The sequence below is a fragment of the Sorex fumeus genome, unplaced genomic scaffold (assembly GCF_029834395.1).
Source record: "Sorex fumeus unplaced genomic scaffold, SorFum_2.1 ptg000082l, whole genome shotgun sequence".
NCBI lineage: Eukaryota > Metazoa > Chordata > Mammalia > Eulipotyphla > Soricidae > Sorex > Sorex fumeus.
The window spans coordinates 356605-384330 of NW_026606139.1; the positions used below are offsets into that span (position 1 = coordinate 356605).

General features: G+C 56.5%; 1 protein-coding gene across 2 annotated transcripts; it reads left to right on the forward strand.

The window, feature by feature from the left end:
* Positions 1–6138: 6138 nt before the first annotated feature.
* Positions 6139–24822, forward strand: TIE1 (tyrosine kinase with immunoglobulin like and EGF like domains 1). Of its 2 annotated transcripts, XM_056130879.1 has the most exons (23): positions 6139–6265; positions 9000–9314; positions 9446–9556; positions 10569–10724; positions 10870–11001; positions 11141–11281; positions 11497–11625; positions 12212–12357; positions 12538–12682; positions 13841–13999; positions 14152–14289; positions 14473–14769; positions 15288–15578; positions 15787–15977; positions 19314–19524; positions 19879–19989; positions 20100–20290; positions 21333–21446; positions 21529–21599; positions 22660–22700; positions 22784–22880; positions 22991–23090; positions 24322–24822. In XM_056130879.1, exons 1-23 carry the CDS (start codon positions 6208–6210, stop codon positions 24391–24393), a joined length of 3417 nt encoding a protein of 1138 aa, XP_055986854.1. In that variant the 5' UTR covers positions 6139–6207; the 3' UTR covers positions 24394–24822. The 2 variants fall into 2 exon arrangements, with proteins under 2 accessions (XP_055986854.1, XP_055986855.1); XM_056130880.1 differs by lacking the exons at positions 9000–9314; positions 9446–9556 and having other exon boundaries at positions 6158–6265.
* Positions 24823–27726: the final 2904 nt, after the last annotated feature.

The following is a 27726-nucleotide window of genomic DNA, read 5'->3' on the forward strand; positions in this document are numbered from 1 at the left end:
TGGTTTCTCATGTCATTCTGGTTCCAAAGTCTCAGAAACAACCAGTAGAAAAAAGGGACCTCATTGACATGAAGACCATTTAAGCTGGGAGAAACGTCTACCAACACAGTCTACAGAGAACGTTTCAGAAAAAGGAAGTGGGGTCTGGTATCGAGCTTGGTAGAATAAGGATGATGTAACAGTCCATATGAACTTCAGAGTATTCCAGAAAACTCATGCATACTAATGAGAGGCAATGGTGGGAAAGCACATCAAGTGGACAGGAAGTGGGCAAACACCATCAGGGGTGAGTTTTTAGGATGCTGATGTGAAAGGTGACAGTAGGCGTAGAAGTGTCACTGCACATTCTCCACTGGCCAATGCTATCCAGGTTGGGCTCTGAGGTCCTTTTCAGTACAAAGGTATTTGTGGGGTTCTGTCCTGACCCAAGCCAAGCCAAAAGAATGTTGCAAAGAGAGGGGTTGTCAGCCTGCAAACCCCTGCAAGTTTCAGGTCCACCTATTCTTGCTTTCTTAATACCGGAGATCCCCTCGAATTTTTTTTTTTTTTTTGCTTTTTGGGTCACACCCGGCAATGCACAGGGGTTCCTCCTGGCTCTGTACTCAGGAATTACCCCTGGCGGTGCTCATGGGGATCATATGGGATGCTGGGAATCGAACCCTGGTTGGCTGCGTGCAAGGCAAACGCCCTATCCACTGTGCTATTGTTCCAGCCCCAGAGAGCCCCTCGAATTTTTGAGGGGAAAGAGTAGGGGAAGAAAGCTTCAAAAAAACGTTTTGATTATCCAATTACATCCTCAAATTAAATAAGCCAGATCTCATTAGGAGAGACAGTGGATTCTAAGACTGATAGGAAATATAAGATGTGTCCGGAGCCAGAAAATAAGGAAATACAGAAGAAAAAATAGCAACATCAAAAGCTCTACACAGATGGGTAGATGTAGACGGGCCATAAATGCCAAATGAAGTGTTCTCAACGGTGAAGATGCAGCAGTATGAGCCACAGAATACAATTGTACTGGATTGTAATTAAAATCATCAGATACATATCCACAAGTTCATAGTGATGTCACTGTCACTGTCACTGTCCTCCTGTTGTTCATCGATTTGCTCGAGCGGGTCCAGTAACGTCTCCATTGGAGACTTTTGTTGTTACTGTGATTGGTATATCGAATACATCACGGGTAGTTTGCCAGGCTCTGCCGTGCAGGCGAGATATTCTCGGTAGCTTGCCGGGCTCTTCGAGAGGGCGGAGGAATCGAACTGGGGTCGGCCATGTTGGCCGCGTGCCAGGCAAACGCCCTACTGCTGTGCTGTCACTCCAATTATTGATTAGGAGCCAGATAGAGAGTATAGAGGTAAGACACTTGCCTTGCATAGCACCCCGTATGATGTCCCGATTACATAACCTATTAGTCCAACCAGGAGTAATCCCTGGGTGCAGAGTCAGGGGAAGCCCTGAGCATCTCCAGGTGTGACCAAACAACTTCTCACAAAAAATAAATGATAAATAAACGACTGACTAGATAAAGGGGGGAGGAAAGATAATCCTCTTCAGAAGAATTCCAAAATAATTCAGATGAATTATGAGAACACTATGAGAACAGGATGAGAATGCTATTTGGATCTCCCAAAGAGGAATTGAAAGAGCTATGCTTGGAATATCACGTTTCACTCAAATGAGAGAACGAATCCGGAGTTCCGATATCCGCTCGAGCAAATTGATGATTAACGGGAAGTCAAGTCAAGTGATCAAGTGATCAGATGAATTATCAAGGAATAATAGTTCCCTCAATGTGTAGGGCATGAAAGCCAGAGGTAATCTGACAGAGGAGAAATCTGTGAGGAGCTAAAGACACTGACAGTATGTCCTCGTGGCACAGAGTATGTCAAAGACGGCACCTGGCCTCTGGTCTTTCTCCCAGTCTAATCATGATGGAAACAGCAGACAAATTTCATTGAGGGGAACCCACAAGACAAACGAAATCCTAGATTATACTCGTCAAGGTGATGAAAAAGTAGACTCCCTGAGCATATTACGTTTAGCTGTCTTGTCCTTTTAGACTCTTCTTAGCCAAGACAGTGGTCCCACAGTAAGAGAGAAGCTGAGAATACACCGACTAACACCACCACACCAGCGCCCTGGGCTCTTCAACTCCCAGAACTCTCACCTTTCCCACAGTCACACCAGACACTGTTCTAACCCTGAGTGCCATAACCCTCAAAGCCCTGATGCAACTCCTGACTTGGACATCAGCCTTTAAGCACGCCCACTCTCGTGTGGTCACCCCATCTGACCACTTAATCACTTGATCACTTGACTTCCCGTTAATCGTTGATTTGCTCGAGCAGGCGCCAGTAACGTCTCCATTTGTCCCTGTCGCGTGCTAGTGTAGCCCAATGGCGTCTGTTCGCTCTAGGAACACGAGGAGCCTCAAACCGATCGTTCATGATCTTGATGAAGAAGTCCGACCATCTGGTAGGTGGGCAGCCACGCGGTCTTTTGACATCCCGTGGAATCCAGTCGGTAACAGCTCTAGTCCAGCGGTCGTCTTTAAATCTCATTACGTGACCAGCCCATCTGATTTTTGACACCTTGGCAAACGAGACAGCGTCCCTGATTCTTGATCGTCGACAGAGGTCGGAACTCCGGATTCTTTCTCTCATTTGAGTGAAACGTGATATTCCAAGCATAGCTCTTTCAATTCCTCTTTGAGAGACCCGATTAGCGTTCTCATCCTGTTTGCGTAGGGCCCAGGTCTCTGAGGCATATGTTAATGCCATCTGACCAATGCTACTCAAACATGGTCAGTAGCCCCACGCTAGTCTAGAAACTGTCACAAAGGGGAAATGCTAAGTATTCAGAGTCCGACAGCATTTGACATGGTTGTGACATCCAAGCATGTCATTGGTGGACTTGTAAGTCTGGATCAGGAATTCAAGAATTCATGCAAGAAGCAGCTGGTGGCAAGAGTTGGCATTCAGGTGCACACAGAGACCCTTATTGGTCTGTGGGGTCTGAACTGCTGGTCCTGAGGCTGCTAGCTCCTCCACCTTTCATATCTCCAGCCTCAATATCTTGCTCCTCCTAAAATCCATGCTGGGGAAGGCACATACCCCAGAGATGCACTTCAAAGTCCAGGCATCTCTCCTCTCCGTCTGGTTCTACTACTTTCCCAACCCACGTTGTATCCCAAGATACAGGGTTAGAACATCCAGGATAGAACATTCCCACCTTTCTGCACATCTGCCCAGGTCTTGCTTCTGACCTGACTGTGCTTGTTCGCACAACCCCAATCTCAGACTTCCAGAGTCCAGAAGTGGGAAAGATAAATCTCCCTATTTTTCCCTCACCCAATGACTTCTTCAAACAGAAATCCCTCCAACCTGCCCACCCCACTCAGCTCAACTATTAAAAAAAAAAGTAGACGAGACTCAGTATCATGAGAAAGCATTGATCCCGCCAAGCAAATTCAGAACTATTCCTCGCTAGAGTCCACTGTGGAACCAAACCACCCCTGATGGGTCTCATATGGTCCCCAAAATACAAGCACAGGACCAGAGAGATAGTAAAGGAAGTAGGGCACTTATCTTGCCACTCCAGGTTTGGGTTCAGTCCTATGCTCCTAATCTGATCTCCAGAACCACAAAAGCCCTGCGCATGGCAGGTCGTGACCCCCAATCACTTAATCACTTAACTTAACTTCCCATTAGTCGTCTATTTGCTTGAGCGGGCACCAGTAACGTCTCCATTTGTCCCTGTCGCGTGCTAGTGTAGCCCAATGGCATCTGTTCGCTCTGGGAACATGAAGAGCCTCAAACCGATCGTTCATGATCTTGACAAAAAAGTCTGACCATCTGGTAGGTGGGCAGCCACGCGGTCTTGGTCGTGACCCCCAAAACCAACAACAAAAAAAGTGCAAATAATAGCTGGTTTCACACACTTTCCTTTTTCCATCCAACCACAGGCTCCAAACACTCTGAATGAACGGGCATTTGGAAAACTAAAATTAGCAAGTAGCTAGGAAGCCTCGATGCCCTGAAGCCCCTTGGCAACCTGGCAAAACTCCTGTGCATGGCCGTGTGCTGGCAGCTGGTATTCCCCTTCCTGGAAGGAGGCGCCTGTTGGTGGTGACGGATCAGCCTCTGTGAAGCTCGTCATGCTGAAAGTCTTGCTGTTTTTCATCTAGAGATCTTTAAACTGAGCTCCAGCATCAAGTTAGTTTATTTTGGGTTTGAAATGAACCCTCTAATGAGCAGGACTGCCTGCTTGCCTTCCCATTAGTTTTGGCCTTCACCTTTCCAGTAACTGCGATGAAGATGGCCCTTCTGGTTTCAGTGCTCCCATTACCAGAGCAGATGCACACACACGGCCCCCTCAAACTTTGTTTGTGCAGTGATTTATCATTCGAGACATGCTGTTTGTAAACAGATGCTACTTAAATTACTCACAGTATCATCTCAACACGTGTAAAAATATACTTCTACACATATAGGATATTGTTTTATGAAACCAATCCTTGTGTATAAACCCTGCAAGATGTGCATTGTTTTTCTCTCTGCAGATCATTGCCACAGAGCTGTGCTTCCCAGCTGAAAGGGAGGGCGGCAGATGGGTTGGAGCTTGCCGGCGCCCTGCTGTCTCAGGGTCTCAGACTCCCTTCCGAGCAGACACCTGTGCAGTGTCTGTGTCACTCTCCAGAACAGACGCTGCCTGGGAGCTCTCCTTGCATCTGCAAAATGACATCAGGCCCACTAGGTCTTCCCAGAACCAAGGGCAAAGTTGCACAAAAGTCTATCGGGCCTACAGCTAAGCCAGACAGACTGCCAAGGATTTCCCAGCAACTTTCTCAGGCCAGAGTCAAAGATCTTGGCATCAAGAGGCACCCAAGTCCAGGCATCAGTGACCCCCTTTTCACTCCATCTGAGTCTTATCTGCAGCAAACGGCTCCACAGCCTCATGCTACAACGGACTGTCCGTGGGTCTGGTGGGAAGGGGCCGGGGGACGTCTTCCTGAACCCCCATCCTGCTGCTCCGGAGATGGTCTCTCCTGAAGCTTTGCAGAAGAGACCTCAGAAGAGACCCAGGCTGCAACCAGCTCACCCCCACTGCAGGGCCCCAACTTTCCCAGGACAGAGAAGGGAGCCAGATTGAAGAGTCCAGCTTGGCACAGGCTCTGGGGAGAGGTGAGGGGCACTGCAGATGTAGGAGCCTTGGGGGGTTGGCAGCTCTGCCAAAGGGCTGAGACAGTCCCGTTCCCGCCCCGGTTGTTATCAGCCCTCAAGAATGAGTATATACCTCCCGGGGAGGTCTGTGCCGCCCTGGTACCCAGGGACAGGCATGGGTTTGCTGCAAAACACATACCATCAAGCAGGCCAAGAGCTGCCGCCTGTTTGCTGCTGCGGCAGGGGCTGTGGGGGGCACGACACGCAGCCCTCCCCTGGGTCTGTCTAAGGCGCGCCCTTGAGGAGCGACCAAGTCAGGTCATGTCCCTTTCCGTGACCTCAGCCAAGGTCCCTCGAGGCCTGCAGGCCTCCGTTTTCCCACTCGTGAAATGAGCGAGTATGCAAAAGAGCACCACAGGTCCTCGTGGGCGCTTTGGCCCCTGCATCTGAGTTCTTTCGTTCCTTTAAGTCATGGACATTTGGGGGCTCTCAAAGATCCTGATGCTCCACACACAAGCGGTGTAACAACGTCCTGGGGGACACAGGCGAGAAGCGGTGTGGTGTGTGTGTGTGTGTGTGTGTATGTGTGTGTGTGCACAGGGAGGGAGGGGAGACCCCAGAACAATATCCTCCCCCATCCCTCCTCAATAGGCGGAAGCTGCTGGCTTCCTCCCTTTCCTGCCTCCTGCCTCCTGCGAGCTGCCAGACAGAGGGGGGAGCACAGAGTGGGTGGGAAAGCGGCCTTGTCCTTACAGCAGCCCTCCCCCACCCCTCCAGCGACCCTGCTCCCTTCCAGGCCCCTCCCAGCCTCAGTCTCCTGGGGGCTGGATGTGGGGGGGGGGGCGCCAGGGGGCTCTTAGAGGCCAAGAAGCAGGATAAGTGCCCCCACCCCTCTTGCCTGCTGCCCCTCCCACCCACACCACCTCATTTCCTTTTCCTTTTCAGCACCAACACGCAGTAACTAGCACAGGCCCAGCGGCCAGACCCAGGATAGCTGACCGCGGGTCCTCTTGTCTTCACTGGCCCGGTCGGCCTCCAGAGTATGGTCTGGCTGGGGTGCCCTTTACTGCTCCCCATTCTCTTCCTGGCTTCTCATGTTGGTAAGTTCCCCCCCAACCCAGCCACACCCCCAGGCCCTGGTTCTCCCTGCAGGGAACCCCAGATCACGGTCATCCATACCCCGACCCGCTAGGACAGGGCCGGCGGCAGCTGGAAATCTCTGCGGCCTGAGGAAGCGGGGGCCATGGTTGTAGCTTAAGGTAGCTTGGAGCTTAAGGTCAGCGGGGGACAGCAGGCCCACGGGGCCCAGGAGGAGTGCTCATGGGGTCAGTGTGCTGGAATCCTTTCAACTGTTCACTTGACAAACATCCCTCAAGCCGCCGCAGTCTTCCAGGAGCCGTGCGGGGTGGTCAGCCATTAGTACGAGGCGGCCAAGCCTCCAGATGGTGGAATGAGATGAAACGGTGGCTGACCTCCTGGGGCTCAAATGGGGCTCAGACGAGGTGATTTACACAGAGTGCTTGGCATCAGGCCTGGCGCTGGGCAGGGCCTCCTGGATCAGTGGCTGCTGCTTTTCTGAGCTGACCCAAGAACATCCAACACAAAGGCCGCTCAGAGGAGCAGCTCATGGTCTTGTGGTGGGGGGCGGGATGGAGCAAGGGCTGGGGGTGAGGACCAAGGGGCTCCAGAAGATACTGAGGAGTGGGCTTGGTGCTCCCCATCCAGGCAGCCAGGAGTCTCAGAGGCTTGCAGGCACTTGGGAGAGAAGGTTCTGAAGGGACCTGTGGGAGGGGCAGGCCCCTCGGGGGGCTGGGGGTTTAGGGATCCATGCTTCTTCAGAGGGCAATGGGGAGCCATGTGGGTCAGTGGCATAGTAATAGGTCTTAGATGGAGCCTTTCAGGGGATGGATTAGGGGTGAAGGATGCAGTTGTTGTCCTGGTCCAGGTAAGCAGAGCAAGAGTACTAAGAGGGGCAGGGTGGGCTTGGGAGATGGGGTGGGAGGGCAGCTTTTTTTTTTTTTTTTTTGCTTTTTAGGTTATACCCGGCAATGCACAGGGGTCACTCCTGGCTCTGCACTCAGGAATTACCCCTGGCAGTGTTCAGGGGACCATATGGGATGCTGGGTCCGCCGTGTGCAGGGCAAACGCCCTACCCATTGTGCTATCACTCCAGCCCCTGGAGGGCAGCTTTGAGGAAACAACAGAGGCAATGGGAAGATGAGGCCAGTGAGATGCCTGGCCAGGTAGACTTGAAGCCCAGGCGGCCACCCTGGCTCCGCTGGTCAGTGTCATTTCTGAGTCCTTCTGGGCTGTGACATCCATCCTAACACCCTCCTCCAGGAGAGGGGTGAGTGAAGGGTGAACAGCAGAGAATCTAAGTGCCTGGCGTGGAACTGACCCCCTATAAAGATTCAGATTCTGACCATGGGAGTTGGCAAGTTCTTGCAAGTGTGTGTCTCTGGGAGTTGAAGTGGTAAACTGAGTCGGGGAGCCCCAGAGGGGCGGGCTTGGGGTAAGCAGGAGGAGGTGGGGTGCCAGGTGAGAGACTCTTCGGGGTGACTGACAAGGAGAAGAAAAGCTTGCTCTGAGAAGTCTTAGAATAAAAGCTGCAGCTCCAATGGTGGGAGCCAAGTGGACTCGGGGCACGCTGACAGCCAACCGGGGAGATTCTCAAAGAACAGCCCCGAGAAGCTCCCTCAGGGCTCGGCAGTGGACAGGCAGGGCAGAAGGCAGGGGCTTAGGGTCCTGGCAGCCACCATGCCTAGCCGGCTGTCACCCTCACAACAGGCACCCCCACATCACAGTGTCTGTTGTGGAGGAATCCAGGGCCCCACCCGGGCAAGGAAGGTGCCCCGGCGGAGCCGCACGCAGCTCACCTCACAGCCCTGCTCGTCCGGCGCTAGAATGCTCTGTCCCTCCAGCTGCAGGAGCCTGAGCTTTACGGGGGCAGACGGGGCCTCCTCACCCGCTGCCTCTCCGGGGCAGGGCCTGGTGCCCCTTTCTCTGAGCTGCCCTGCATCTGTCCATGTCTCCTGTTACTCCAGAAGCCGGACATTCTGCCGAGGGCCCCTGCCTGCATGGGCCTCATCGCGGGTCTCTGACTCCTTCCTTTCCACACCCCGGGCCCATCCACTGAGGGGGCTGGAAGTCAGGGGGGTGGAGGGGGGGGGGTCCTGGGGTCGGGGGTTGGGCTGCTCCTGTGGGCTGCTCTGTGCAAGTGGTGTTGGGCAGTCAGGAAGGGAGAGTGGCAGGGAATGAAAGTGAGGAAACTCAGGCCGGGAGGCAGCGATCATTGTTTCCTAAAACTGTGGACAGCAGGGGCCTCCGACAGAAAAGGGAGGGTGCGGCCAGAGAAGGGCCTTCGCTTTTGTTTTCTTCCTCTCTCCTTTTCCAAGATCACGACCATCCTGTTATTCGGCGGTTGCCTCGAGCAGGTCCCAGTAACGTCTCCTTCGTCCTAGCCCTGAGATTTTTTTTTTTAAAAAGTGCCATATTCAAGCCTCTTTCAGAGTTAGGAGAATGAGAGCCATCATTGTTACTGGTATTTGGCATCTTGGGTACGCCACGGGGAGTTTGCCAGACTCTGCCGTGTGGGCAGGTTACTTTCGGTAGCGTTTTTCCGAAGGAAAAATCCACCCAACGAAGCCCCTGGGGCTCAGGATTCAGGGGGGCTCCAGGAGGTGCTGGCAGCGGAGGTCCCCAGGTGGGGTGGGGTGGGCCCCCCACGTGCCAGGCGCGCAGGGCAGCGCCGGCCTTCTGTTGGGGTGCCAGTTGGGAAGAGGGGGAGGAAGGGCAGCGGGGAGGGCCTGACCCCGGCCCGGTGTCCCGGCCCAGGCGCCGCTGCGGACCTGACGCTGCTGGCCGACCTGCGCCTCACCGACCCGCAGCGCTTCTTCCTCACCTGCGTGTCCGGGGAGGCCGCGGCGCGCGGTGCCGACGCCTGGGGCCCGCCGCTGCTGCTGGAGAAGGACGATCGCATCGTGCGCACGCCCCGGCCCTGGCACCCGCCGCACCTGGCCCGCAACGGCTCGCAGCGCCTGACGCTGCGCGGCTTCTCGAAGCCCTCGGACCTGGTGGGCGTCTTCTCCTGCGCGGGGGGCGCGGGCGCGCGGCGCACCCGCGTGCTCTACGTGCACAACAGCCCCGGGGGTGAGCGCAGCGCGGCGGTGCGCCCGCGGGAGCCCGGGGTCGGTGAAGTGGGGTGGGTGGGGGGTGGGGGGCGCGGGGACCGGCTGCCCCTGACCGCACCCGGCCCCGCGCCCCCCTCTCCCCGCCCACAGCCCACCTGTTCCCGGACAAGGTCACCCACACCGTGAACAAAGGCGACACGGCCGTGCTCTCCGCTCGCGTGCGCAAGGAGAAGCAGACTGATGTGATCTGGAAGAGCAACGGTGAGGGCGCGCCCACCTAGGGGGGCACCCCACCCAGCCACCCACACTGCAGTGCACACCCACCTGGGCCCCTTTATGGAGCGCCCTGCACCCTCCTCTTGGCCCACCTCCAGGCCTTGGGCACCTGCACCCAGCTGGCGACCCGTGAGCCCCTCGCAGCCCTGAGCTCCACTCTCTCCTGTCACCCCAGAGCATCAGCTCTGCCCTGGGAGTTATCTGGGGCGACCCTTCAGCAGCTTTCTGCGGCCCCTTATCTCTGACCAGTACGCTCATGAAGGAGGACCTGCCCTAGGGCCAGGGAGGAAGCCGCCTTTCCCTCAGGTTCTCAGGAAGAAAGGAAGTTGTGGAGGGTCTTGGGAGCTTGGCGCCAGACCAGATGGGAAGAGGCATGATTGGGCGGGAGGGGGAGAACCAACCCCACACCCCACTTCTCCGTGCCTGGGTCCCGGAGGGAGGGCCTCCTGAAAGGAATCCCAGACGGAAGGACCTCCTGAAAGGTACACAGAGGTAGCCCAGGGAAGCCGAAAGAACATTCCAGAAGGATCGATAAGGGCAAAGGTTCTGAAATACCATGATGTTCACAGAGGAGTAAATCATTGCGGAATGCAGGAATGTGAGGTGCAGGGCTGGGCGTGGAGCCATGAAGCCGTGGGGGGGGGGGCGGTGAGGGAGCAGGGTGAGGCCCCGGTGTGGTGTCCCGGGGACAGAGGTGAGCCTTGCAGGTGTGGCCCGAGGGATCTGATGGAGGAAGAGTGAGCTGGTGTTTCCTGACAGAGGAGAGCCGAGGCTGAGGAGGCTGAGGGAGGACCAGGCCATGGGCAGGAAGGGGCAGTGGGCAGAGCCGGGGCTCAGGACCAAGCGGGGCTCAGTGACACTGTGTCTGGCTGGTGGCAAGGATGTTTCTCTGCCACTCTGGCCTGGGTGCAGGTGGCATGTGTGGGCTGAGGGAGAGGCTCCGCGTGTTCCCATCCTGCTGAGCGCCCCACCACCCCAACCCTCCTTATGCCCCCAGGATCCTACTTCTACACCCTGGACTGGCACGAAGCCCAGGACGGACGGTTCCTGCTGCAGCTCCCGGACGTGCAGCCGACGTCCAGCGGCATCTATAGTGCCACCTACCTAGAAGCCAGTCCCCTGGACAGCGCCTTCTTTCGGCTCATCGTGCGGGGTCAGGGGCTGGGGGTGCAGAGAGGGCGAGTGGCTGGGAGAGGTTGGGACCCCTGTGTTACTCAGTCCCTGTGGTCCGCCTGGCTTGCCGCAGCTGCCCTGGTCCTTAGCGGCCGTGGGCAGCTGCGGATGCCGTGTTCCTCCAGGCTGTGGGGCCGGGCGCTGGGGTCCAGGCTGCACCAAGGTCTGCCCAGGCTGTCTGCATGGAGGGGTCTGCCACGACCTGGATGGCGAGTGTGTGTGCCCCCCTGGATTCACTGGCACCCGCTGTGAACAGGGTGAGGAGGAGGGGGAGCTGGGGCCCATGCAGGCCGACACCCCTCGAACCCTGGGAGTGGAGCTTTGCACAGGAGGGTGCCTGCCAGTCCCTGGAATGAGCCTAGCAAAGACCTGGACACTCAGCACCCTTTTTTGCAGCCTGCAGAGAGGGCCGTTTTGGCCAGAGCTGCCAGGAGCAGTGTTCGGGCACTTGGGGCTGCCGTGGACTCACCTTCTGCCTCCCGGACCCGTACGGGTGCTCTTGCGGATCTGGCTGGAGAGGAAGCCAGTGCCAGGAGGGTATGATCCGGCCCGGCCTGCGAACTGACCCACACAATGCTCTCTGGCCTTTCACTGAGGTCTCCGTGGCCCCCTGCTCTCCCGACCAGTGTCCCCTCTCTCCCTCCCTTACACACCGAGGTCTCCACGGCCCCTGCTAGTGTCCCCCCTCTCCCACCCCATCCCTCACCCCGGCAGTGCCCTTGCCCCCCTGATCATGGTCTCTTTGTCTCCAGCCTGCGCCCCCGGTCACTTTGGGGCCGACTGCCGCCTCCAGTGCCAGTGTCAGAATGGCGGCACTTGTGACCGCTTCAGTGGCTGCGTCTGCCCCTCGGGGTGGCACGGGGAGCACTGTGAGAAGTCAGGTAGGACCCTCTGGGCACCAAGCTCCCTCCAGTGCCCCGCCCTGGCCACAGGAGCTGACCCACACCAGGGCAGCTGGGGCCTGGGAGCCCCTGAGCATACAGGAAGGGAGAGGGAGGCACCGTCTGAGACGCGTGTGAAGGACTAGGGGCAGGTGATTGGGCAGGGGCCAGGGTAGAGGACTCCGGCTCGGGCAGCTGGACTGTGGGATAGGGAAAAGCCAGGGACAGGGGCAGAGGTTGCATCTTGGGGACTCTGAGTCACAGGGTAAAGGGTTGGGCTGGGCATTCGGTAAAAGGGGTAAGAGAGGCGGACAGGCACCAGACACATGTTTGAGAAAGGTGAGCGGAGAGTGGAGGCAGGGACCCCCACTGTTCCCAGCCTCGGAGAGGCCCTGAAACCAGGCAGGCCTGAACTGGCCAACATTCTGGGCCAGGCTGGGATGAGGCTCTGGGCCAGGTCAGGAGGGCTTCAGGGGTGCATGGATGAACCCCACTGACCCGCAGACACTGAGCAAGTAACTGTTGGCAGACACGTGTCTGCCACTGCGGGGACTCCAAGACGAGTGTCCCCCACCTCTGTCCCCAGATCGGATCCCTCAGATCCTCGACGTGGCCTCAGACCTGGAGTTCAACCTGGGGACGACTCCTCGTGTCCACTGCGCGGCTGCAGGGAACCCCTTCCCCGTGCGGGGCAGTATGGAGCTGCGCAAGCCAGACGGCACCGTGCTCCTGGTCAGCCCCCGGTCCTGCCCTTCCCCCCTCAGCCCCTCCCTCTGAGCCCTCGCCAGCTCTGTCTGGGCCTGGCTCGTTCCCGTGTCGTGGGGTTGACGATCAGGCTGTCCGGCCCCCGGCAGACACACGTGCACGCCACGGGGGTGCCCATGCTCTGGCCTGTGTCCCCCTCTCTCTCAGTCCACCAAAGCCATTGTGGAGCCAGACAGGACCACTGCTGAATTTGAGGTGTCCCGGCTGAGTCTTGGGGACAGTGGCCTCTGGGAGTGCCGAGTGTCGACGTCAGGCGGCCAAGACAGCCGACGCTTCAGGGTCAGCGTCAAAGGTTGGTGCGGTCCTGGGGCAGTCGGGCGGGCAATGGGAAGCACAGACACCGCCCTCCCAGGCATCCTAGCAGACAGGCCAGGGCATCTTAGGACGCAGCCCAGCACCAGGCAGAGAAGGGGGCTGTGGCTCCACTAGAGGCCTGGGCTGGGCAGTGTCAAGGCTGGAGCACATCTCAGTCCTGTCTGGAAATGTCCAGAGGCAGGGGACACCCTCCAGCCTCACCCAGTCTCCTGCCTGGCTTCCCCCTGGCCACGCTTCCCCTCACCTCCCCTGGGTGCACACAGGCACCTTTCATTCTGCCCCTGGGCTGCTGCCTTCCTACTGAGTCACACACTCCCAGGTGACTGCTCCACAGGGTGCCAGCTAGACCCACACTGGGGCCCCTGACATCCTCTCAGCTCACGCCTACATCTTCTTCACCTCTGCTGTCATTGGCTCCTTCCCTTCCATCCATCCTTCCGCCATTCAGACTTCTATCTAATCACCCTACTGTCCATCCTTCTACTCATGATCCTTTCATCCATCCACCTCCATCCATTCTTCATTCCATCCACCCACCCACCCACCATCCTTCCATCCATCCTTCTATCCAACCATCCGTTCATCCACCCACCATCCAACCTTCCACTCATCCACCATCCATTCATCCTTTCCTCCGTCTACCACCATCCATTCTTCCTTCCATCCATCTACCCACCATCCTTCCATCCATCCACCTACTATCCTTCTATCAATCCATCCTTCGTTCTTCCTCCCATCCACCCACCATCCATCCATCCACCCACCCACCTACTATCGTCCATCCACCCACCACCATCCATCCATCCATCCATCCACTCACTACCATCCATCCACCCATCCTTTACCCCTTCTGACTTTCCCTTTCCCCACACCCCCACACTACTGCATGGGAGTGCGTTCCCCCAGCCCCCGTCTGGCCTTATCACTCCCTCACTGACCATCTTCTAGAATGCCCATATGTCCTCACTGCCAACCCTTGTGTCCAACATGCCTGGGGGCAGAACTTTGATCTTCCTGGGCCCAGTCATGCTGTTAAACTCAGTCCCTCCCCGATCCACCCGAGCACCCAGCCCTCTCGCTGTCCTGAGAACTGGGCAGGCTCCCAGGACCACCACTTCCCCCAACTCTCCCGCAGAGCCCCCAGTGCCCCTGACTGCCCCCAGGCTCCTGGCCAGGCAGAGCCGCCAGCTTGTGGTGTCCCCGCTGGTCTCCTTCTCTGGGGATGGCCCCATCTCCTCTGTCCGCCTGCACTACCGGCCCCAGGACAGCACCATGGATTGGTCTGCCATCGTGGGTGAGTGGAGAGAACGTGGTGGGGAGGAGCGGGGCAGGAGGCGGGCAGGAGAGAGAGGAAGAGGGGAGAACAGAAGGCAAAGGTGCTGAGAGCCTGGCGGCTTCTGGAACTGTTGGGACTGAACGGGCACTGTGTGTCCCCCTGCTCCCCAGTGGACCCCAGTGAAAACGTGACATTAATGAACCTGAGGCCAAAGACAGGATACAGTGTCCGTGTGCAGCTGAGCCGGCCAGGGGAAGGGGGCGAGGGAGCCCCAGGCCCGCCCACCCTCATGACCACAGACTGTCCCGGTAAGAGGCAAGAGCTCATGGTTCTGTCCTCCCGAATATGGTCCCACGGACTCAGGCTCACATCTTCTCCACCCATCGGTCCCCACCTTTCCCACTGGAGGTGAACCCTTCCTGCCTCCGGGGGCCCTGCCCCACCCAGCCCCGATGACCCCGGGATAGCTCTGACCCCCTCTCTGGCCCTAGAACCCCAGTTGCAGCCGTGGCTCGAGAGCTGGCTCGTGGAGGGCCCCGACCGCTTGCGAGTGAGCTGGTCCTTACCGACGCTGCCCGGGCCGCTGGTGGGCGACGGCTTCCTGCTGCGCCTGTGGGACGGGGCCCGGGGCCAGGAGCGGCGGGAGAACGTCTCGTCCCCCCAGGCCCGCAGCACCCTCCTGACCGGACTCACACCTGGCACCAACTACCAGCTGGACGTGCGGCTGTACCACTGCACCCTCCTAGGCCCCGCCTCGCCCCCTGCCCGTGTGCTTCTGCCGCCCAGTGGTGAGCTTGGAAGGGGGACCCGGGGGGTGGAGTGAAACCCGGGTACAGGAAAACACAAAGATCCAAGGGGCTGTGCGGGGTCTCGGTGACCGTGGAGGGAACAGGCACAGGGAACACACAGATGTCAGGTAGTCCTGGATTGGCAGATGGGGGGGACACGGGGTGTGGCAGCATAGGACACTAGCAGGAAGTAGACCCCCCAGGACAACAGATGCAGAGGGGCACACGGAGGTCAGGGGTCATGCGAAAAACAGGATTATGGGGGGACTTGGGGGCACCAGCAGGACTGGAGACTGGGGGACACAATTTAGGGGATCTTGAGGAGGACCTCTGACACTGGGAGAGTTGGAACCCCAGAAAATTGGGGGATATAAGGAGAACAAGGAGCAGTGGGTGCTCCCGGGTGAAGGAGAGCAGAGGGACAGTAAGGAGGGACCTGCCTGGGGGTGCTGCCCCGGGAGAGGAGACACAGGCCCGCCACGGCGTCTGCTCCCGCCTGAGCACCACCCCCTCCCCAGGGCCCCCAGCCCCCCGACACCTCCATGCCCAGGCCCTCTCCGACTCCGCGATCCAGCTGAGCTGGCAGCGTCCAGAGACTGTGGCCGGACCCATCTCCAAGTACATCGTGGAGGTGCAGGTGGCCGGGGGCTCAGGAGACCCTCAGTGGGTGGACGTGGCCAGGCCCGAGGAAACCAGCACAATTGTCCACAACCTCAATGCCAGTACGCGCTATCTCTTCCGTGTGCGGGCCAGCGTCCAGGGCCCCGGGGATTGGAGCAACACGGTGGAAGAGTCCACTCTGGGCAACGGTGAGAGGTCTGGGCTCCATGTCCCTCCACGCTGCCCCTCCCTGAGTCCAGAGCTCCATCCACGTGGCTCCACCCCAGTGCTGGGGGCTCTCGTGTGGCTCCAGGCCTGACATCCCCAGCCCCCCACATTGGGATCTCTGACCTCTCCCTCTGTGGGACCCCACTGTGGCCTCTAGGCGCCCTCACCCACATCCTTTTATGTGTCCAGGGCCACAGAGTGAGGGCCCAGTCCAAGAGATCCGGGCAGTGGAGGAAGGGCTGGATCAGCAGCTGATTCTGGCGGTGGTGGGCTCCGTGTCGGCCACCTGCCTCACCATCCTGGCGGCCCTCTTAACCCTCGTGTGCATCCGCCGGAGCTGTCTCCACCGCAGGCGCACCTTCACCTACCAGTCAGGCTCGGTGAGTGCTGTCCCTGTGCGGGCCTCATGTGCAGAGCCCGCGTGTGTGCGTACATGCATGTATTTGTGTGTGTGTGCATGTATGCATGTGTATGCGTGTGAGTGTACGAGTGTGTGTGTGTGCATGTGCGTGTATGCCTGTGTATGTGTGTGTGTGTGTGTGCATGTCTGCGTGTGTGCGCGCGTGTCTGTGTGTATATGCATGTGTTTGCATGTGCGTGCATGCATCTGTGTGCGTGTCTGTGTGTATATGCATGCGTGTATGTGCGTGTACGTGTGTGTGTGTGTGTTTCTGTCTCTGGTATAAGACTAAGCTCAATAACTAAATTCAAGGGTGCAGAATATATATCTTCAGAACTGAACTATTTGAGTTATTTCAGTGGTGAAACTTTTGGTCGTCTCCCTTCAGAATAACTCCATGATGCCCTTGTTTCACGGTGGTCAGTTCAGGACCTCACCCCCCACCCTGCTCCCTTCCTCCATAGGGGAGCTCTGAGCTGAGGTTGCAGGGTGGCATCATGATGGGACCCTAACCATGAGGCTGGTCTCTGTCCTGGCAGCCCACCCCCGGGCCTGAGAGCCAGCCTGCGCCCCCACACACTCAGCTGCCACCCGCACTGGCCCTGTGACCTCCTGCCAACAGGCCGCTCTCTGTGAGTGCCTCATCACATCCTCCGTCAAGCTCTCCTGGGGAAACCCAGAACCCTGAGCCCTGCAGAGGACAGCAGATTCCGCGGGCCTCGCACCCATGGCTATGCTCCCAACCTTTCCCAATTGGTTCTACAACTTTGTTTTTATGGGTATTTGAGGGGGAGGGTAGGAGAGTCTGAGGCCACATCCAGCAGTGCTGAGGACTTATTCCTAGCTCTGTGCCCAGGGATCACTCCTGGTAGACCCGGGAGACCGTATGGGATGCCGGGAATCTAACCTGGATTGGCCACATACACGGGAAGCGCGCTGCCTGCTGTGCTAACTCTCTGGCCCTGGTTCTGCCCGAGGCCTTCCCAGCAGTCCAGAGGAGTGACACAGTCCCGTACTGGCCTCTAGGCTCAACCTGTGTCCCCTGTCTCCCAGACCACACCCCTCTGGCCTGCAGGTCGGCACTAGGAAGTGGGGTGGGTGCTGGTTCTCTGGGGACTCAGCCTCCCTTGGCCATGCCCCCTCCTCCCACCTCTCTCCCAGGTGGTGCTGTCCCCTCCCCGCCTGCCCTCACTAAGGATCCGAACTCTGCCCTGGGTCCTCTCCTGATATTTTCAGCCCTGCTTTGGCATTTAGCACCCCCCCACACTCTCCTCCCTCAAAGGCTGCCTGTGATAGGCGCCCAGTGTTCACAGCTAGTGCCTCTGCCCTCGGAGACTCAATCGGCTTCTTTGTCCCTGCTGGCCACTGCCCCCTCGGCACTCCCTCTGAGGTCAGCGCACACAGGCCGCCTGGTCAGGGTGAAGGGGGAGGGAGAGCGGTGGTTATGGGGGAGAGAGAGAGAAGGGAAGTCCCAGGGGGAGCAGCTGCCCTTCACAGACTGTCGTGCAGGTAACTTGTGCAGGGGGGCCTGTAGGCAGGCAGAGGTGCCTGGGCACCTCAGGGTGAAAGATGCTCAACGTCCCTGTGCTTGTGCCACCTTGCCTGCACATATGCAAGCCCCGCTCCGGGTCACACCTGCCTCGGTGCACAGACCTGTGGCCTGCCTCCCTCTACTCCGTGGGGCTGCTGCTCACTGCTTCAGCCAAGCTCAGCTCTGCCATCAGCACTTCAGGGGGCTAAGCGCCCTCGAATTGGGGAGCGGTGAGTGGTCCTCTTTGTTCAGGTCTACCTGTTTTGGTGATTTGGTTTGGTTTGGGGACCACATCCTGCAGTGCTCAGGACTTACTCCTAGCTGTATTCTTAGGGATCACTCCTGGCAGGGCTCCGGGGACCATCTGGAGGACCAAGGATTTAATCTAAGTCGTCCATGTGCTTGGCAAATGCTTTCATCCCTGTAGTATTTCCTTTTTTTTTTTCTTTTCCCCTTTTTATTGATTCACCATGAGGTACAGTAACGGAGCTTTCATGTTTGAGCTTCAATCATACGATCATCAAACAGCCCTTCACCAGTGCACGTTTTCCACCACCAAAATCCCCAGTATCCTCCCCTCCCTCCAATTCCACACCTACTCCTGCCTGTGTGGCAGACAATTTGCACGATACTCTCTTTCTCTGCTTTGATTACCTTCAATATTTCAAGCCCAGTCCCACCACCACTCATACCTACCAAAAAGGCAATGACAAAAAGGCTAGACAATGTGTTTTGTATTGCTTGTTATGGGTACAACATAAATGTTCCATGGCTTCGAAAGTGGCCTCACGCTCTAGGAATTCTAAAATTTTAATAATTAGGGTCTGGAGAGATCGCTGTAGCAAGTTGCTCGGGTCTGAGATTCATTTGTATGTCTCTGGATCATGGCTGTGTGAGAGCTTAAGTAGACAGTGGCCGTATACGGGCCTCATCTCAGAGTCCCATTGGGGTGGGAGGAAGGAGAAGGGCCGACTCCCCCCCGTCCCATGAGGCCTGAAATTTGCCGCCACCACCACCCGTACCTGAAGCTTGTCGCTGAGTTCTAGAAGATGGCAGCTGCTGGGATTCCTAGGGGGCAGGCAGAGGGACAGCACCTACCTCCATCTGGAGTGGCCTGGCGAAAGTGGCCTATTGCAAAGTCCAGAGCCATCGCTACAGCAAGTTGCTGGGGTCCAAGATTCGTTTGTGTGTCCCCCTCCTGTAGTATTTCTCCAGCCCTCTTCTGGTTTTACCGACAGATGGTCCTGGCTGCTACCATCCTACCCATGAATGTACCTCTGAAGCCCCCATGGGGGACAGTTCCTATTAACTGTGGACGAGGAGACTCTCCTCTGCTCCCCGCGGCTCTGGGCTCAGCACGGAGCCACTGCTCGATAAGTGTGTCAGTCCACTGCCCAGAGCCTACTCCAGACCATCCCTGGTGACGGAAACAGCTTGGCTGTGCCATCAGGAAATCCCCTGCCCCATGGGTGCTTATTTCTGTTTCACAAGTTAGAAATCTCCTTCCACCCATCCAGGGTGGAGCCTCTCACACCTTCACTCTCTCCTTGTTCTTCCAAAGCAGCCTGACCCCATCCCTGGGTTCCAGCCTCCACATATCTTTCCTTGGACACATGTCCCCCCGCCATAGCCCATCTGGGTGTGTTCCCCGCCTACCCCAGGTGCCCTCTGCCTGAGTCCATTTATCTCAGCGTTGTTTGACCACCCTGCTTTGTGCCCACCCCCATGCCCCCATGGCCCGTGTCTCCCTCATGGACTCTCGCCCACTTGTCTTGTCTTGCACAGGGCGAGGAGACCATTTTGCAGTTCAGCTCAGGCACCTTGACGCTGACCCGGCGGCCGAAGCCCCAGCCCGAGCCCCTGAGCTACCCGGTGCTGGAGTGGGAGGACATCACCTTCGAGGACCTCATCGGGGAGGGCAACTTCGGCCAGGTCATCCGTGCCATGATCAAGAAGGATGGGCTCAAGATGAACGCAGCCATCAAGATGCTAAAAGGTGGCCTGGGAAGGACCCCTGCCTTTGTCCCACAGACCCTAGGCTTTCTCCAGCAGTGGACCCCAGCCCTCACTCCCCTGCCCTCCCTGTCAGCCCACTCTATGCCCTTTCTCCAGGCCTTTCTGGTCAAACTCATCCTGAATTCTTTTTATTTATTTTTTCTGTTTGGGGGTGCTACAGCCAGCAGTGCTCAGGTCTTACTCCTGACTCTGCACCCAAAATTACTCCTGGCTGGACCCCAGGGGACCATCTGGGGTGCTGGGGACTAAACCTAGGTCGGCCTTATGCAAGGTAAGCACCCTACTTGCTGTACTAATGCTCCTGCCCCGGTCCTGATCTTTTTTTTTTGCATAGAGTATGCCTCTGAAAATGATCATCGTGACTTTGCGGGAGAACTGGAAGTTCTGTGCAAATTAGGGCATCACCCTAATATCATCAACCTCTTGGGGGCCTGTGAGAACCGAGGTGAGCCCGCACTCCCCACTCCTTCACATCAACACAAACGCGTGAGGTTACCGCACCGCCACCCCTTCCTGCCTCTCTCCTGTGGGCACCATGTGCACCGTCTCCCCCAGGTTACCTGTACATCGCCATTGAATATGCCCCCTATGGGAACCTGCTGGATTTTCTGCGCAAGAGTCGAGTCCTGGAAACAGACCCGGCTTTCGCGCGGGAGCACGGAACAGCCTCCACCCTCAGCTCCCGGCAGCTGCTGCGCTTCGCCAGCGATGCTGCCAATGGCATGCAGTACCTGAGTGAGAAGCAGGTGAGCACGACGTGCAGGTCTGAAGGGGAAGGGACGCTGCCCCAGGCTGGTCTCTGGAGACGGTGTCTGCAGGCTCTGCGATGGGCCAGAGGAACAGAGGACAGGACATGAGCCTGGTTCTGGCTGGGAAAGGAGTGAGAACATGGATGGGGAGGTGGGGAAAGAGCCGGAGAAAGCAACCCAGGCGTCTGAGGATGGACGCGTTGGGGGAGGAATTGAGTTGGCTTCCTAAGTACAGGGCTGGGACCCCAGGAGCGTAAGCCTAGGCCAGCATCAACAGGCTGGGGGTGTCGGCCCACAGATGGTGTCAACAGGGATGAGGGAGTAAGACCCAGGACAGGCGGGAGACTGGAGCCCACAGCGGAGGTCCAAACCCAAGAATACTCGTGTGGATGAAGTGGGATGAAAGAGTTAAAGTCAGCCAGGCCTGAGCGTCTATGAAAGCAGCTCCTAGGGGAGGTTAGCATCGAGGGAGGGTTGATGAGGGAGGTTTCCGGGAAGGTGGAGGGGTACGTGGGTAGGACCTAGAAATTGATGCAGGGACTCAGCTTGGGTAGAAAAAGGGCCTTTCAGGGCTAGAGCGATAGTGTATACAGCCGACCCATGTTTGACCCTCAGCATCGCATATGGTCCTCAAGCACTGCCAGGAGTAATTCCTCAGTTGCAGAAATGGGAGTAACCCCTGAGCATTGCCAAGTGTGGCCTACTCCCTCCCCCAACCCCCTCACTGAAAAGGACCTTCACCACTCTCATCAATGAGGGAAAGGTGGGCTGGCAGGGAGGGAGAACAGGGAGCTTGCACAGAGGGGGAGCTGATCCTTAAGGGCCCCTGGGGAAAGTCCACCATGGTCCCTGGGCCTGGCCAGGTCTGGAGTGGAAGTGATAAGAGCCAGCCTCAGCTTTTCCCGGCCGGCCTTGGATTCAGGGTGAGGCTGGGGACCAGGGAGACGAGGAAGAGGCTGCTAAAGATATGGAGGGCATCCGCAGAGACCAGCCCGGGGCTGCCTCTTCCGGTTTCCCTGACTTCTGGCTGGGCCTGCAGTTCATCCACAGGGACCTGGCTGCCCGGAATGTGCTGGTCGGAGAGAACCTGGCTTCCAAGATCGCAGACTTCGGCCTTTCCCGAGGAGAGGAGGTCTACGTGAAGAAGACAATGGTAAAGCTCTAGCTCCCTCCTACCCAGCGCACCCTGAGAAGTCCTCGCTCCTCTCCTGACCCTCATCCCCACTCTTTCTCAGGGCCGACTCCCTGTGCGCTGGATGGCCATTGAGTCTCTCAACTACAGCATCTACACCACCAAGAGTGACGTGTGAGTAGTGGGGGTCAGAAGGGCTCGGCCCCCCACAGAGACAGGTGGGCTTGGGCCTGAGTCAGAGCTGGCTCTGTTCCTGGAGGGCGCCTCGGGCATCCAGGTGACCCCCAGTACCTTAGAGGAAAGGTGGGAGTTGGCTGGAAGTAATTCTGTCTTGGAAAGCATTGTGGATAATTCAGGGCTCTGCGCCATGGAGGGAGTTGAGTGGTGGTGGAGAGTTGGGGGCAGAGTGTGGGGGGTTCCCCCACTTGAGCCCCTTCCCTCTCAAACTTGCACTCCAAGACTCTCCAGCCGAGGTCACAACCCTTCTCTCCAGGGGCCTGTCTGTCCACCCCCAACCTGAAGCCCTTTGTCCAGCCTGCCCAGCCCAGCTACCTCCCATTTCGACAACCCACCTCTGACCACCCTTCACCTATTTCCCACTTCTCCCCACGGAGTCCCTCCCTCCATGGAGGTGGTTGTCACACCTGGTGCAGGTCTACTAGGGGCAGATGCTGGCTCTGCTATTTCCCCTCTGTGGGACCTGGGCTGAGCCCGTCTCTTTGGTACCTCAGTGTCTACATCTGTAAAGTGGGGAGAATACTATTAATGCCCATCATTGGGTGAGGAAAGGTTAAGTGATTGTCCCCCAAAACGGATGATACCTGGAGAAGTTGGTAATAGCTATGGGTTTAGTTGGAGGGCGGGAAGGGCATACTCTCGGAGAAAGTAGATTTACAGAGAAATCTTGGTTGATAACTCAGGGACCCTGTCGGTTCAATGATGAGAGCCTGGCTCTTGGTACAGCGTGGAAACCCGCATTCGCTATTGTTACCTTTAGTCTGGAAGGATTGTGAGGGGGCTTTTTCTGGGGTCCACATCTGGCTCTGTGTTGGAGGGAGGGAGCTTTTATGGAGGACAACAGTCGGCCCAGGCAGCAGCCCTCAGAGTCGGCCTGGGGAGGAGCACATGGAGTGTGTGTGTGTGTGTGTGTGTGTGTGTGTGTGTGTGTGTGTGTGTGTGTTGGGAGCTGCTGGCCGGGGTGGGGGGATGCCTTATTACATCTTCCTCATTTCAGCTGGTCCTTTGGGGTCCTCCTCTGGGAGATTGTGAGCCTCGGTAAGTCTCCAAGCCCAGCGCCCCAGCATCCCCCTCTTCGCCTCCTTGGGTCCCCAGCTGAGAACCGTGTCCCCTCACCCCAGGGGGCACACCCTACTGCGGCATGACCTGTGCTGAGCTCTATGAGAAGCTGCCACAGGGCTACCGCATGGAGCAGCCTCGGAACTGTGATGACGAAGTGTGAGTCTCTCATCCCTGACCCATCCCCGGGAAGACTGCCCTTGAGCCTGAACTGGGCCCCTCCTGTCCCCTGGCCTCGACCCCACAGCTCACCCATACCCTGTCTGCAGGTACGAGCTGATGCGGCAGTGCTGGCGGGACCGGCCATATGAGCGGCCCCCCTTTGCCCAGATCGCTCTGCAGTTGGGCCGCATGCTGGAAGCCAGGAAGGTGAGGCCAGCAGGGGGTGGGAATGGGGCAGGCACTGAGGCTCACGGATCAGAGCAGCAGCAGCCTCAGACTCAACTGTCCCCACCACAGATAGGCTGAACCCAAGAATGCAACCCTACTTCCCAGCTCTCAGAAGGCTGGACACTGGGCTCACTGGGCTCTTTCAGTCGCTACCAAGGCCACTGCTTAGCCCTGCAAAGCCTTCTCCCATGTCTCAGCCTGTTTTCCCATCCTCCTCTGCTGGGACCATCAGGCACTCTCATCTTGCACACCCCTCCTCTCCTGACTCAGAGTCAGGCTGGGTGCACGAATGGTCCACCAACTAGAAGGATGGATGGATGGATGGATGGATGGATGGATGGATGGATGGACGGACAGATGGACAGATGCATGGATGGATCAATGAATTCATGGATAGATGAATGGACGAATAAAGGAGTAGATGGATGGATGAGTGGAAGGTTGGATGATATAATTACTGAGTGAGTGAAAAGAACTTCTGGATGAATGATCTAATCATATCAATGATCTAAGAAATGATCAAAGATAAATGAAAAAGGATATCAAAACATGTTCATGTGGAAATTTCTTCACATGGATGAAGTATGTATGAATGACTAAGTTATCTTAAGAGTTTAAAAAGTAGCCTATGAAGTATGCTTCACATGGATGAAGCAGTATGGATTGTTAAATTATCTTAAGAATTTACAAAAATGGGGGCTGGAGCGATAGCACAGCGGGTAGGGCGTTTGCCTTGTACACGCCCAACCCGGGTTCGATTCCCAGCATCCCGTATGGTCTCCCAAGCACCGCCAGAGGTGACTCCTGAGTGCAGAGCCAGGAGTAACCCCTGTGCGTCACTGGGTGTGACCCAAAAAGCAAAAAAAAAAAAAAAAGGAACTTACAAAAATGGTCAAAGTGCATGTGAATGAGTGACTTGCCCAGAGTAGCATTATGAATAGATGGATAAAGGGACAAACGGATGAATGCTGGCATGAAAAATCTCCTATTGAAGAATTATGTCAGGGGCCTTTCACTTGAGACCCCTCGCTCGAGGGGATGGGCGTCTTTGATGCTCTGGGCTGGTAGGAGCCACCCTGACCATAGAACTCTCTAGAATCTTCAGGATAAGTCAGTGTCTCCTCAAATGTGCCAACCACACAGAAGCCCAGAACTCCTGGCCAGAGGCCTCCCTGGCCCCAGCCCCCCTGAATCTTGCTCTGCTCCCCAGGCCTATGTGAACATGTCGCTGTTTGAGAACTTCACTTATGCAGGCATCGACGCAACCGCTGAGGAGGCCTGAGCTTCCCTCCGGCCCGAACCTGGCTCTGCTGGCCAGAGCGTCCACCCTCCGACTGTGACTCTCACCCTGGGGCCCGAGCAGCCTCTAGGACTGGTTTTAACTTAAGGAAAGAGGGGATCCCGGGACGGGTGGGTTTAGGGGAGCTGGGTTCTCATCCTTTGCACTTGCTCCCTGCCTCCTGCAGTTATGCCTCTGATACGCGTCCTTCCTTCTGGTTCTGCCCCTCCCTCAACGTGTCCCCTCCTGTGACCCCACACTTAACCTCTTGTGAGTCCCACACTCAATCCCTCCACACGTCCACTTCTGTGACTCGCCTGTCTCAAGCCCCTACTTGAGCTCCTTCCCCCATGCCAGCACTTACAGCACTAACGTGCCCTCAGTCCTTGCCCTGCCAGCCTTGTAATCAGAACAAATAAAATGCTCTAAGAAGCTCCGGCCAATGGCTCCCTTTTACTGTAGTCATTCCCAGGGGGAAAGCTGAGCCAGAGAGGGAGAAACTGGGCTTCCGGAGCAGAAAGGGGCCCTCTCCCTGCTGTGCTGTCTTCTGTGGGGCTGCCTTGCTTGACAAGAGCCGTTCCAGAAGGCCGGTTTGCTGCATACACACCCCCTATGTCAATGTTATGTTGAAGAGGCCTCTTTCCCCCGGTCTCTTCCTGCTGTCCAGTCTTCAGCAACAACAAATCTTGCTGGATCTCTACATAGCTGCCAGCTGGGGGGTTGTGTGCCAACAGTTTGTCAGAACCGCGATGGCCCAGGCTGGAACAACACTGAGCCCTCAGCCCCACAAACATGCTAGCCTGTTCAGAGCTCCCACTTCTCCTTCCCTCTCTGGGCAGTCTCTTCTGGTTGGGCCACCTGACTACCCAGTCCATGAGTCCAGAGGGAAGAAGGCAGGGGTCACCCCAACTTTAGCCAGCATGAGCGAACCCCTTTTTCAGCTGTAGGACCTGAGTGTTCTGGGAGTTCTGAAAGCCCATCACACATGTCCTCCCCACTCTGCGAGGCCTTCTGATTGGCCTGTCCTGGATTTGTTTTTGCTGACCTCAGGTTTCTCTCCCACTGATTCTGAAGAATCAGGACGGGTGTGGCTTCACCATTTGTGCGCATGTGTGAGACAGAGACACTCCATTGTGGTAAAGAACACAGATTCTGGGGCTGCAGATATGATACAGAGGGTAGGGAACTTGCCTTGCACATAATTGACCCAGGTTCAATCCTTGGCACTGCCTATGTTCCCCTGAGTGATCTCCAGGAGTGATTCCTAAGCACAGAGCCAGGAGTAAGCACTGAGCACCACTGGGTATGACCACCCCCCAGAAAAAAAATTCTAGGGCTGAAAAGAGAGCCCAAGAGGTGGAGTGACCGCTGAGCACAGAGCCAGGTGTGACCCCAGAGATTCTGGACTCACATGACCCCGTCCTGCGCTATCTATCATTCACTGTCTGTGTGACGCTGGCCACGTCACTGACCCTTTTAGAGCTTCAGTTTTTTTCCCTCTGGAGTTGGGTGAGCAATGCCAGTCTCCCAGCTGTTAGCACCAGATGAGATCACACAGGCCCATTCTTCGGAGCGCGGGACCTGGTGCACGGTCCGTGTTTATTGTCAGATACACTGACAGTAGACACAGAGGCAGGGAGTTGGGGTGAGGCTGGTGATGATCAGAACCAGTATTCCAAAACAACTTGAACGGATGGCATGGGGGGGCAGGGGGTGGTGATTGGAAGAAGAAATTAACTGGGGGCCGGGGACGTAGCTCAGAGACAAAATACTTCCCTTGCCTCTATGAAGTTGTGTGTTCGATCTCAGCACTGAAAAAAAATTTTTTTTTCCAAAAGAAAAAAATAAATTAACTGGGGGCTGGAGCGATAGCACAGCGGGTAGGGCGTTTGCCTTGCATGCAGCCAACATGGCCAACACAGGTTCGACTCCCAGCATCCCATATGGTCCCCCGAGCACCGCCAGGAGCATGAGTCAGGAGTAACCCCTGAGCATCGCCGGGTGTGACCCAAAAAGCAAAAAAAAAAAAAAAAATTAACTGAAGGCTACGCAGAAAGAGGGAAATGGGATTTGCTCGAATGGAATTTCATCTCCGATCCACTACAGCAATGTTGCCAAGCCCAGTGGTGGCAGCATCCACAAGTCTTGAAAGCTGTCCCCGCTGGAGATTGACATATAAACAAGGATGCCTGTGTGGGGTGGCAGATGGGGAAGCACACAATGACTTCAAGCCGTGTGCGTGCGCTGGAAGAGAGGGAGAGAGTCTAGGGAACAGCAGAGAAAGGAAACGGGCGAGAAAGTGATGCTTTAATATGGCCTGCGGTGGAAAGAGAGCCGGAGCTCAGCGGAAGACAGGACCCCAGCAGAGGAGACGGTGCAAGAGCTGCCACGAGTCCTGCGGCTGGAACAAAGGGAGGGCAGAGCTCTGGGTGGTACTGAATTCAGAGAGGTGCCCTCACCAGGCCTGCTGACCTCGGGAGGCAGCGTTAGGATAGTGGTGTTTGCCCGAGGCAGAGAATGACCCCAGAGAGACCTCGAGACTGGGTATGTCAGGGTCAGATTTGCTGTGGATTTGCAAGATCACTGAAACGCCAGAGTGGAGGATGGATTCAAGAAAGCGGGTGGAAAGCTAGGGATAAAGCTCGGTGAGTAGCGTGCTTGCAAGTGTGAGGCCTTGGGTTCAGTCACTGGACCACAAAAAACAATAAATAAAATCAACCATGTAAAGAAGTCTTACCTCTGGAACCACAAAAAGTAATAAAATTAAGCATGTAAAGAAGTCTTACAGCTTGGGGCTAGAGAGAGAGTACAGCGGGTAAGGCGCTCACCTTGCACTTAACTGATCGGTTTCAATCCCCAGCATCCTGTATGGTCCCCCAAGTTCTACCAGAAGTGATTACTGAGCACAGAGCCAGGAGCACCGTTGCGTGACCTCCAGCCCCCCCCCCCCCCAATCACCACAAAAAGAGGGAAGTCTTTCCACCCAATAAAAATAAATAATTCAATTGTTTTTGTTTGGGGGACACACCTAGATATTCTCGGAATCTACTCCTGGTTCTGAGTTCAGGGATAAGTCCTGGTGGGTTCAGGAGACCATATGTAATGTTGGTTATGGAACCAGGGTCAGCAATATCTAAGACAAGTGCTTTATCATGATATTATCTCTCCAGTCCCTAATTCAAGTTTTTTAATGAACAAAGAATATGAATAGATCTTTCTTCAAAGGAGCTATGACCAATAACATATGGTCAACATGATATCAGAAGATGTTCAACATGATATCAGGGAAATGACAGTACTTTATACCTACTGGGATGGCTTTAATCACCAAGTGAG

Excerpts from the sequence above, each read along its gene's own strand:
- TIE1 (XM_056130879.1), top strand. The coding sequence starts at position 6,208 with ATGGTCTGGCTGGGGTGCCCTTTACTGCTCCCCATTCTCTTCCTGGCT. Across the intron at positions 12,683-13,840 it reads CTTCAGGGTCAGCGTCAAAG|AGCCCCCAGTGCCCCTGACT; the intron begins GTTGGTGCGGTC and ends ACTCTCCCGCAG. Across the intron at positions 21,447-21,528 it reads TCTACGTGAAGAAGACAATG|GGCCGACTCCCTGTGCGCTG; the intron begins GTAAAGCTCTAG and ends ACTCTTTCTCAG.